The sequence below is a fragment of the Daldinia vernicosa genome (genome assembly GCF_022497035.1).
Source record: "Daldinia vernicosa strain CBS 139.73 unplaced genomic scaffold F5Y00scaffold_68, whole genome shotgun sequence".
NCBI classification, from domain to species: Eukaryota; Fungi; Ascomycota; class Sordariomycetes; order Xylariales; family Hypoxylaceae; genus Daldinia; species Daldinia vernicosa.
Window position 1 is genome coordinate 38,535 of NW_025953984.1, and position 12,409 is coordinate 50,943.

Sequence of the window (12,409 nt, forward strand, 5' to 3'; positions counted from 1 at the left end):
GAGAGTATCAATAATCAAATCACTAAAGGACCCGCGAGAAGTTGAGATGATATTATCAAGATTTTATTCAAATATTGTACCCTGAAATTCCAGAAAAAGCTAACAAGAAAACTTTTATGTACTCCAAAGATGCCTTGACTGAAAGAAGCACAACAGCTAGTTAGGCATTAATTTTGAGGGGCCCTCTACGTAAGAGGGAAAGATGAGAAGAGACAAGGGGGCCTTCGCTTATTTATCCGGTTCGAGGGACAACAACCGAGATGGTCTCAGCTCGTCAGACGCTATCTAACCAACTTAAGCGCAGAGATCGGCCTCCAAATCCACGGGCTGCGGGCAGCCGTACACCTTCTTGTGGGCGGGCGTGCTGTAGCAGTCGGCCTGGCCAGCGGCACAGTCGAAGATCTCGCAGCCCTCGCCGGGGGTGAGGATGTTGTGCGAGTTGGCGAAGGGGTTGCCCCATTCACTAGATGTTTGTTAGTTACATGGCTGATGAGGGCCATTGGATGGTGGGAGAAAACTTACGTGCTGAGTTCATCTGAAGGATATGTTAGCGGGTGTTTCAGACTAATCTCAAGTGATGATAGGGGTGTGTAGGTACTTACAGTATGCGTAGTCGGGGTTGGTACTGAAAGAGTACCCGAAGAACAGAGGGCTGGAGAGGGCCTTGGTGGTGGCGATTTTAACGGTCTGTATCATAGTGTGTTAGTTTGTTCTATTCTAAAGGGGTGAAGATTGGGCGAGATACTAACCGAACCAGAAGGACGGAAGTCCTCTGAGAAAGACTCTCCGGTCTTAAGGGCAGTCAGGGTGCCAGCGGCGCTGCCGTCGAAGGGGTAGGACTGGACGTAGACGGTCGAAGGGCAGTTGTTCTTGACGATGGCCTTCTGGGCAGAGACGCCGGAGGCGACGAGGGCAGCGCCCATGATGGTAGCGGAGAACTTCATTTTGGCGGGTTGGAGTAAAGTAAAAATTACTGATTAAGATCTGGATATTGTATTGTTCTTGGAGATTAGATATTATCAAGACAAGGCGCTGGTGAGGAGACAAGAATGAATACTGCAGATCAGCGAACGAAGAGCCGGCTTATATACCTACCTACCTACGCTTCTACGACGTAACGCCTAAATGGTCGGGTAATGCTCTCGCATACATACGTTTGTCGCTGTCATGGCCGTCGTCAGAGGGCTGCTGCTCCATCGCGATACGAATGCCAATTCTCGTATAACCTTGACACGAGGTCGGGGTCGTGATCTTAGATCCAATCAATAACCGGGTTTGCGTCTGGGGTCCCGTCCCCGCAAAAAAGAGGCCCGAGCCGGTTCCGGCTGATATGCCGAATTCGCCTCATATGGGCCTTGCTGGCTGGTATGAAATTCTACGAAGTAGGTATTATGTTGCGAGGAGAGGGGAAAGGTGCTTCTTTGTTTTATTTTGAATAAGTAGCTATAAAATTACCTAAGACGATAATATTAAAATGGTATTGGTGATAATACGAATGGTGGTGGTGGTGATGATGATGATATTATTCTATCAGGGTCTTTGTTCAAGGTGTCTCGGTAGTCCCGGGTAAGCATCTAGCATAGGCTACCATCTCGATAGAGCTCATCGAGTACGGGAAAGTCTCTCCATCATCTGAACACGACCAACCAATCAATTACTCGAGTAACCACAGCTGCAGCCTCACCGCTTATCCCTTCGATACAGCTGAAAGATCTATTATGCAAAGACATCTTGGCGTGAGGCAGAGGATACGGAAGCTGGGGCTTAGTGTAGACGCTACTGCTTGACACTCTGCCGGCGCTAAGCTTTAATTTGGTTTATTCTACGAAATGTAACGTCGGTTTGCAGATGGTTTAGGTATCTAGAATATAACCGAACTGGGAGTTAAATTGAGTTTTTGTTAAAAATATCAGAGATTATTGTTCTTGGTAGTGTACCCAAGATACCTAGGGAAAGTCGCACGACTCTTGAGCCCCTTTGGAGAACATCTTACCAAAGAGAACCCAGCGAATCCGAGAGTGCTGCAGCTTGTAAAGGCCCACGAAATCAGAAGACAGATAGGCCGACATCCGACGTTCCATCCCTACCTATCAATATTGCCGAGACTACTACATGGTATGTACCTACATATATAAAGACAACAAACCACTCGATCTACTGGAGCGTATTCCGTACCTGAATTCTGGAACCCCTTAATACGACATATAGTTGTCATGGATTTGTTGTCACCGCTAGATTTAACAAGAGGAGAACGGGAGGAACGGGAGGCTCGGAAGGCTTTACCATACGAATGTCGTACGGGAAAAGTCTTACTTAGGTATGCCAGCGACTTCATATTTTAACAGGGGTGAAAGCTCCACTTCTCCCGTGTAGTTTGTACATATGCGAAAAGATATTTGGACTTGGAAAACCGTTGAATATGTGTTGTGATATGTTGGGTTGAAAGGGTGGAACGGATTTCCTCAGGTCATGGAAAGGTCTAGAACGGATTTATGAGGTGAAGTCAGATGACTTGATCAGCAGAAAGTCCAGCCCCTGAACTCTTTGATAGCAGAATTTGCGGCACGGACGAGACCCAAGGACTTACCACCCAGGGCCATCGAGGTATTTATTCGAGTCGATGAGCGACGGGTATGTTCAAGTCTTTTCTCTGCTAATGTTAGGAAATATGCCAGGATTTATATAATAGTTCAAAGGGGTATGCGGACACGTCAACTCTGCAGAAAATCCCAAGTAGTGCAATCTTTTGTTCATCGAATTAACCGATAAGCGTACTAAAGGGAAGAGCATATAAGGCTATTAGAGATGGGCTTGAACTTTCGGATTCTTATGTTCGAAAAAGGTCAGTGGCCGGGGAAAAGAGAATAGAAGGGCGCACGTCGGGTAGGATAAGATCAAGGTGCTATATTACTACCATTATAGGATAGAGAAATAATTTAATATGTCAAATGTTGGCTAATATAATAGCTAAGTGCCCTGATTAAAAGGAATGCGATATGGTTATCACATAGGAAGTTGACTGCGTGTTAATAAAGGTATAAGGCTAACGAAATAAGCTTATATATACTCTCTTAAGGGTCAGCTAAGACCTATCCTTTTAACTGGTTGCTCCTATTATATTACCTAAGTACATATAAGATATTAATACCGAGATGGATGATTTAACACTATAAGTACGTTGTAGCGACCTTTTAATATTTAATAAAACTTAAGTTTTTTAATAAAACTTGTAAACCACGGTTATTAATACTGTTTCGGTTCGTATAAAATATTAAATAAGTAATTATAATAATAAATGATATTAATTATAAATTATAAAATATTTCTTTTATATAAATTACTTTATAAAATAAATATATGCCATTTATTATTAAAAATATTAATAAAATAATATAATTTTATTTTATTTTATTATTATTATAAAAATCTTATAATTTTTATAACTTTTATAAGTTAATATCATTTATATTAATAAAATAATGTATTATAATATTTTAATATAATTATAATAATTTTAATTAATTAATTTAAAAGTATTTAAAGCTTTTTTAAACTATTAAATAATGAGCAACATTAGTCGTGCAGTATGCCCATTGCTACCCGTGTAGTATGCGGGGTTACGTACCGGGTAGCCTTAAATCGCTTCCCGCATCCCTTTTTAAATAACTTTACGAATTCTTGTCCAAATCGCTTGAAAAAAGCATCATTAATTATATAAAAAAATTAGCAAAAATATGAACCCGGCCGCACGTGATTCGGAGCAATATTGACCCCGATGCGGCCAAAAGTATGAATTTTGACTATAGTGGCTACTTTTAGCGGTCTTTATCCCCTATAATCCCCAGACTTTTCAACCTTAATAACTTTACGAATATAGCCCCGATAAATTCCGGAAAAGTTTTAATATTTAGATAACTAAACGGCTAAAATTATAAAACAAATCCCAGATTTTTACCGATTTATTTCGTAAAGATACGGCTGTTTCTATATAATAAGCTAAAATAAACTAGTAGGTACATGTAAAAAAGTCACTTTGTATACACAAATGCTTACTCTTTTGATATCTCAGCCAATTCCGGGCCGAATCACGTGCACCCTGGACCGTAATTTTGCTGATTTTCTTATTTAAAATTTGGTATAATTTATATATAATTCGGACCAGGATTCGTAAAGTTATTAAGGTAAATGTAAAAAGGGTGGGAAAAAAGCGAGGTACGTACCCCGTTTTACTGCACGGGTAGTAATGGGCATATTACACGACTAGTGTTGCTTTAAATAATAATGAATTATTTTAAAATTAAATTTTAAACTTATTTAATAAATATTAAAGTTTATTTATTATTATTAAAGTTTTCGAAAATGCGTTACGAGTATATTTAAAAAAAATATTACTTTAATTTTATATATAATAATTTATTTAATAAACGTAAAAATAAAAACGGTAATAATTTTTTAATTAAAATCGATTTTATTTATAATTAAAACATTAAAAAGGTTTTATAAAATATTAAAATATATTTTAATTATATAAAAAAAATTATAAATTATTTTTAAAAAGTTAAATTAATTTATATTAAAATAATTAATTAATAATGGTTTTTTAAAATATATTTAAATAAAGATAAAAAGTTTTTATAATATAATTATAATTTATTATAAATAATTAAATTTTATATAAAATATTGTTATTTTTATAAGAATTTTTTATAATTAATTAAAGATTTTATATAAAATAATTTTTTATAATTATTAATTTTATAAACTTTAATTTATAAGATTATAAAAGGAAAAAATAAATTGTTTTTAAAAGATATTAATAATATTTATTAAAAGGTTAAACGTTATATGTAAAAAGGTTTTATAATAATATAAACTTTTATATATTATTTTAAATAAAACGTTTTTTATTTTAAGTTACGTTAAAAAAATAATAATAAATTTATTAATTAATTAATAATTTTCTTTTAAATAATGTTTTATTATATAAAAATATAAAAATTATATCTTTAAGTTTTTAATATAAATAATATTTATAAAATTAATTAATTTAAAATGCCGTTTTTTAATTATATAAATTAAACGAAAATAAGTTTAATTTTTAATAAAGTATTTACGTTTATTTTAAATAAAAAAAAAGATAATTATTATTAAATTTTAAATTATTTATATATATTATAAATTAAGATTATTTTTAAACTTTAAATTATTATTATTAATTTTAATAATAAACTTAAAAAAGTTATTAAAGTAATATATTTTAAAGTAAAATAATAATTTTATATTTTTTATATAAATAAAAACGTTATAATAAACATTTTATATAAATAAAAAAAAGATAAAAATAACTTTAATTTTAATAATAAAAAAAAAGTTATTAAAAAGGCCGACATATTTTAAAATAATTATTATAAATTAAAAAGGTTTAATAATTTAATTAATTAAAATTATATATAAATTAATTTTATTATACCATATGATAAATTAAATATAAAAAAAATACTTACCATTAAAAAAGACTTTTATTAATTATAAAATATAATAATATATAATAAAAGTAAATGGTTATTTAATATAATTTAAAATTATATAATTATTATATTTAATGATTAATAATTAATTATAATTAAATATTTATTACGTATATATATATTAATATAAAAGTAATAAATAATATATTATATTAATTTAAATTATTATTATAATATTAAAATAATTTTATTAATAAAAATTAATTATAAAGTATTTAAAAGTTATGTATTAAATAAAAACGTTAATTTATTAAAGTTTTAAATAAGTTTTAAAAAATTATTTAAATTTTAAAATAAAGATTATTAATTATAATTATTTAACGACGTTTTAAAAATTAAAAAATAATGGTTAAAAAAACGTTATTTTAATAATTTATTTAATTAAATTATAAAAAAAACGTTAAAATTTATTAATAATAAATTTTTTGTAATTAATTAATTAATAAAAATCTTTTTTTAATTACATTTTAAAAAAATTAACGAATATTAATATAAAAATATAAAAATAAAAACGTATATAAATTTTTTTTATTATTATAATATTTATAAAAAAATTAATATTATAAAAAATAATTTAAAAATAATTTTATTATTTTTTAATAATGTTAATTTTTTTTAATATATAAAAAAGAATTTTTTTAAAAATACGTTTAATTTAATTATTTTAAATTTTTTAATAATTATAATAAAAAATAAACCGGTTATAAAAATAACTATAATATTAAAATAAATTATTAAATAAATATTTATTAAAATTATTATAAAAGTTAATAAATGTAAAAAAAATTTTACGTTATTTTAAAAGTAAAATAAGTTTTATTAAAAAAATATATAAAAAAAAATTATTTAAAATATATGTTAATATATAAATTAATATATTAAAAGTTATTAAATTAAATAAAATTAAACTTTATTAATAACTTTAATAATAATTTTATTAATAACCTCGGTAATAATTTTATTAATAATATCCCCGATAATATTTTTAATAATTAATTATATTATTATAAAAAAAGTATTTACGTTTTTTCGTATAAAATTACATTTATTAAAACGTTTAAAATGGTTTTATTTTATAATTATTAATAAAAAATAAAAAAGGCAATAAAAATTATTATTAATTTAATTATTTTATTAATTTAAAATTATTTATAAATTATTTTTTATTATTTATAAATTATTTTTTATTATTTATAAATTAATTTTTTATTATTTAATAATAATTTATTTAAATTATAATATTTTTTTAAAGATTTTATATTAATAAATTTATTATTTAATAATAATTAAAATAATATAAATAATTATTATTTAATATATTTTAATAATTAAAAAATATAATATATAATATTATTATTTATAAATTATTTTTTATTATTTATAAATTATATACCATTATTTATAAATTATTTTTTTTATTTATAAATTATTTTTATAATAATTTTTTAAAATATGGTTATATTTTAATAAAAAAAATATTAATTAATTTAATTTAATTATATAATTTTAATTTTATAAAAATAATTTAATATATTTATTATAATTATTAATAAAATTAAACTTTTTATAAAATTAATAAAATAAAATGTAATTATATTATTTTATTAATATTTTTAATAATAAATAATATATATTTATTTTATAAAATAATTTATATAAAAAGTTTATTATAATAATTTATAATTAATATTATTTATAATAATAACGGTTATTAAATCGTTTTAAAATTAATTAATAAAAGGTTTATAATATAAACGTTATATTAATATTATTATAATAATGTATTTTATATTAAATTTTAATTAAAACATGTATAATGTATAAATTAACATTTTTTTAAAAAGATAATTATATTAAGTTTAAATCGATATTAAAAATCTTAAAATATTTTTAAATAACGGTTAAAATTTATTCTTTAAATTAAAACATTTTAATATTAAAAGATATAATATATAAAATTTATAAATATTATTAAATTATAACGGTTAAAAGTAATTAAATGATATAATAAAATTTACATTAACTTTTACGATTTACCGGTTAATTACGCGATAAAAACATATATATAAAACAATTTAATGTTATATGATTTTATTAAACTTATACTTATTATAAAAATCATGTATATAATGAATTTAAATGAATTAAATATATCCGATTTTATAAGTAATAAAAAGAATTACAAGTGTATAAATGGATTTAAATATACCGTAATGTTAAAAAAAACGGAAATAACTTTACTTTTAATTTAATTAAAAAGTAAAAGTAAATCTTATTTACATATAATTAACCTTTTAACTTATATAAGTTTTATAAATTAAAACATTAAAGAAAAAACAACGAGTTATTATTTATGGCGGACATTATATTAAAGCGGGAAAAAACGGGTTTTAACTTTTATTTCTTTTTAAACTCTTTAATATTTAATCGCCGTTTAATTTAAATAAAAGTTATTTTTATCATTTTATAAATGAATTTATACGAACGGTTTATTTATCCGACGAAAAAAAGTGCGAAATTCGTATAATTATATATTTAATAAAATAAACCGGTTAAAAAGCTTTTAAATTAAAAGTTCGCATTATAAATTTTAAATAAAAAAAACTTATAAAGTTTAATTATCCCGTATATATAACGAATTAAAAATATAGTTTTTTATAAAATTACATAAAGTTTTAACGATATTTTAAAAAATTAAATATAAAGAAATATATAAATAATTATTTAACGGTAAATATTAAAGGCTTAAATACTTTTTAAAAGTTAATGATATAATCACGGGTTAATTTTAAGATTTAAAGTAAAAAAAAAGAAAGAAAGAAAAAAAGCACATTAATTAAAAAACTTATTAAAAAGTTGTTTCATTTATAAACTAATTATTTTTCCATATATTTCTTTATAGTTCTTTTATATAAGACTGTTAAGTATTTTTTATAAGGCTTAAATTAAACTCGGTGCAAATTTACTCCGCTTTTATAAAAGGCTCCGAGCTGAGGTTGCTTTGTAATATTCGCTCCGCTGCTTAAGGTCGTTTTACGGTTTTCCAAAGAAATAGTTGAATAATGTGCCGCTTATAATAACCAAAGATGGCGAGAATGATAGTGGGGGATACAAGGTCCTGCGGGTAAATTGCCGCCATTGCTTTCAACTGAAACAACAGCAACGGGTCCGTTATCACCGGTACTTGCATCTGCTATGCAGGTACGCAAATATCGGTGATATAATAGTGGAAGTATTCTTCCACGTTATAGAATCTCTCCGAGTCCGAGTGGACAATGGGGTAATAGACATGTATATATATAGGTAGGCATATTATATATATATTCTTAATTCTTTTCTCAAGTTTATGATTCTCGATACCGTGTCACTCATCTACATATTACTTCCTTCGCTCTGCCTACTAAATTAATATTCGAATACACAACAGCTCTTGCACAGTAACCATGGCATCTTCTACCACTCCCCAGATTCTACTTACAGGGGCTACCGGATTTATCGGCGGTACTATCCTAGATCACTTCATCAACTCGAAGTCTCCGGCTTTTAGCAACGCCAATATTTCTGTACTTCTGCGCGGCGAAGATCGTGCTGCTAAGCTTACATCCACCTACGGCTCCCGCGTGAAGCCAATCTTATATAAAGACATTGACGATATTGACGCTACGGTCGCCGCTGCGGCGCAGCACGATGTCGTCATTAACACCACCATCGGCTTTCACCCCTCCTCCATCCAGGCGGTAGTCCGCGGTCTTGCCCAGCGCAAGGCGGCGACAGGGCGTGACGTGTGGTTAATTCACACGTCCGGAACTTCCAACTTCTGCGACAATCCGATCACGAAGAAGTGGGTGGAGCCGGAAGGCCGCGAGTTCGACGACGCCAAGGATGACATCTACGGGTACGAGAAGGACCGCGAGGTGCGAGAGGGTCCGTACCACCAGCGTACCGCGGAGATGGGCGCCATAGATCTAGCTTTGGAGCTTGGCGTAAAGTCGATAGTTATCAACAGTGCAACTATCTATGGTCGCGGAACCGGTCTATTCAATAAGACAAGTGTTCAGGTCCCCCTATTTGTCCGCGCCGTGCTGGAGCTCAAGAAGGGTATCTTGCTGGGAGACGGCAAGGGCGTATGGGATCACGTGCACGTTGAAGATCTAGCGGACCTTTACTTACTCATACTGGAACGCATAGTAGCGAAGGGTGGCGAGGGCGTGCCTTCGGGGAAGAAGGGTATCATCTTCAGCGGTAATGGTCGACACCAGTGGCTGGACGTGGCGCAGGGCGTAGCTGATGCGGCCTTCGCGGAGGGTCTGATCCCGAGCAACAAGTTGGAGAGTCTCACGCTCAAGGAGGCAGCTAAGCATTTTATGGATGGCCAGTTTCCAGAGGAAGTGGTCGAGAAAGCCATCGTGAGCAACTCGCGGACTGTGTCCTCTGTGGCTAGGAGCTTGGGCTGGAAGCCAACGAGGGGAGAGGAAGCGTGGAAGCGGGGGTTCGTTGAGGAGGTTAAGGCTGAGCTGGAAAACCGCAAATAGTGGTCGATAAGGTTAAAAGGGGCTTACTATTCTAGCAACTGGACATATAGATCTAGATTAGTGGTTTGGTCCTACCGATGCTAATAGTTTATCCTACTGAAACCGAGTTCTACCGCCACTTCGCCCTCGCATCTTAAAAGGTAGCGACTTATTAAATAACGTAATGCAAGAATTTCAATATATATAGTTCGAGATCTAGATATACAAGCCGTTTGCCTAGATCTTGTGTATATTAGCCAAGGGCAATGCCGTGTAACCAAGCATCACACTCTCCAAGGGGTTCCTCAGGAGTAGTCAATGGAGTTAGACGCCATGAGTAAGTCTGATCCTCGTTCCTTCCAACTGAATACTTCGGAATAGATTGGTGTGTACCCCTCGTTGAAGGAGACTTCAAGATGTGTAAGTACTTGCCATATAGTAGACGCATATCCTCGCTCTTGCATTGAGATAACCCTGATCGGTTAAAAAAAATAAAAGATAAAAATAAAATAAACAGCAACGCAGCGAGCTATGTGAGCACCGCGGCTGTGGCCAATAATTATGACTTAATCCATTGGAATAATTGATGGCTAAGTCGTCAATCGCCTCAAGGATATCTTTCTCAATGTCGTAACCTAGGGTATAAGGAAACTGATAAGGAAACTGATAAGGTAATTGATAAGGCCCCGCGCGAGCTTGCGAGTGCGGGCGTTTCGCTAAAATTTTAAGTACCTACCTACGCTTAGTACAAGAGTATTATATAAAAGTCGGGATGGAGATTTGACCGTAAAATTAGAATTAACATTAGATTCTAGGCTAAACTATAACATGGAACTTTGGTATCTATATATAGGGTCATTGATACTCCGGGGGGCGACCGCGTCACGCTATAAGAATATACGCGACACCAGCAAACACCAATGTATTCAACCAAGTCGTCATTCCCGCTAGGAATTGCACTTCTTTGCTTTTCGCGGCGCTACTCGGACTCTCAGGTGGGCAGGTCACATTCGGATCGGTAGCAAAACCGGCACACGCCCGGGAAGTGATAGCGGCCGAGATACTAGACGCGGCCGAAGCACCTACCTCGGCCCCGCAAGTCCTTGTGGGGGGCGGGGCCGTCGCATTAGACGGCGGCGCAAGAACGGCGCACGTCTCTCGGTCGTCATATTTATCTGGACGAGGAGTATCCAAAACCCCCGTCACATTGAAGGCGACGCGTGTATCAGTGACATTGCCACAAGTATCATCGTCAGGCGTATTAACGCTGGCGAGGTCGAGCTGTTTCGCGCCGTTCTTGGTAGTGAACTCGATAACATTGTTCCGACGGCCAAAGCTGATTTCAACGGAATCTATCGTGCTGGGGATCTTAGAGCAGTTTCCCCAGGCTAGCTCCCATCGTATCCACCAGGAATCCTCGACATCGAGCATCTTAGAATACGTATATACGAAGTAGGGGTCGCTGATGTTAGAGAAATCGACCCATCGTAGATCTTTGCTCCCAGAAGAAAATGGGCCATCGCCAAGGGGTTGGCTTTCCTTATAGATATCCCAGCTGAAGTTTATATCAAGGGGCTCGGCAAGCTGCGGGTTCCGGATCGCGAAGACGATGGGTGTGAGTACGGTAGGCGCGAACGTGCCGTTGCGCGGATATATGATGTCTACTTCTAGAGTTGCTGGAAATTCAATCGCCTCTACCGCGGACACACATGATAGTAATATCGTGGCGGCGACGCGCCGCGACGTTAAAAGAAGAACCATTATGTAGCGACAGGCGGAATTCAAAAGTTTTTCTCGGTCTTATTAGGATTAAATTAGTAATAAAGTGAAAAGGAAAGCGTCGAGGCTCCGGCGTTAGAGAAAGCTTACATAGAGACTTTTAAGGGAAGAAGACGCGGAAGAACTAGCCGTGCTGACCGATAGCGTACTATCAATCCCGAAATGAAGTTCATGGGATCATTCAATACGGGAATCTATGGCTTGACCCCTGAAATTGGAAGGAGCCGGATTGGTGTGGGCCATCTCCTTGAAGGAAAGCCAGGCGTTTCTATACTACACTTGGTTGGGTATTTTAGCGAAGGTCGTATGTTCTGTGTTAAACTGGTAGTAAAGCTGAAGTAGTTTTTCTATAATTAGATCGGCTTGGCATGGCTGAAAATTCGGGTAGTACAATATTGATTGTTTTTAGTAAGCGTGCTTTATGTGGACTAATATGTCACGATTTACCAGGAAGTATAATAGAATGAATACTATAGGATGAATATACTACTATCAGTAATGAAAGGGATTATAGTAATGGAACTTCAGGCGGTGAAATGGTCATGCCTTGGTAGTTATGATCAATTGCGTGATAATACAGAGACTAGGTAT

At 32.1% G+C, this 12,409-nt stretch overlaps 3 protein-coding genes across 3 annotated transcripts; 1 reads left to right on the top strand and 2 right to left on the bottom strand.

Annotated features, from left to right (window-relative positions):
• Nucleotides 1-47: 47 nt before the first annotated feature.
• F5Y00DRAFT_248043 (uncharacterized protein) lies at nt 48-1,354 on the bottom strand. The gene is made up of 4 exons (XM_048009366.1): nt 750-1,354; nt 603-687; nt 523-535; nt 48-463 (listed from the first exon to the last, which is right to left on the bottom strand). Exons 1-4 carry the CDS (start codon nt 942-944, stop codon nt 295-297), a joined length of 462 nt encoding a protein of 153 aa, XP_047860659.1. The 5' UTR covers nt 945-1,354; the 3' UTR covers nt 48-294.
• Nucleotides 1,355-8,564: 7,210 nt separating this feature from the next.
• On the top strand, nt 8,565-10,281 carry F5Y00DRAFT_248046 (NAD(P)-binding protein). Its single transcript, XM_048009367.1, has one exon. It carries the CDS (start codon nt 8,972-8,974, stop codon nt 10,058-10,060), a length of 1,089 nt encoding a protein of 362 aa, XP_047860660.1. The 5' UTR covers nt 8,565-8,971; the 3' UTR covers nt 10,061-10,281.
• Nucleotides 10,282-10,844: 563 nt separating this feature from the next.
• F5Y00DRAFT_187992 (uncharacterized protein) lies at nt 10,845-11,890 on the bottom strand. The gene has a single exon (XM_048005119.1). It carries the CDS (start codon nt 11,798-11,800, stop codon nt 10,922-10,924), a length of 879 nt encoding a protein of 292 aa, XP_047860661.1. The 5' UTR covers nt 11,801-11,890; the 3' UTR covers nt 10,845-10,921.
• Between the last annotated feature and the right edge of the window lie 519 nt (nt 11,891-12,409).

Coding starts and splice junctions, on each gene's coding strand:
- F5Y00DRAFT_248043 (XM_048009366.1), bottom strand. CDS start 944: ATGAAGTTCTCCGCTACCATCATGGGCGCTGCCCTCGTCGCCTCCGGC. Junction 688..749: donor ACTTCCGTCCTTCTGGTTCG/GTTAGTATCTCG, acceptor ACTATGATACAG/ACCGTTAAAATCGCCACCAC.
- F5Y00DRAFT_248046 (XM_048009367.1), top strand. CDS start 8,972: ATGGCATCTTCTACCACTCCCCAGATTCTACTTACAGGGGCTACCGGA.
- F5Y00DRAFT_187992 (XM_048005119.1), bottom strand. CDS start 11,800: ATGGTTCTTCTTTTAACGTCGCGGCGCGTCGCCGCCACGATATTACTA.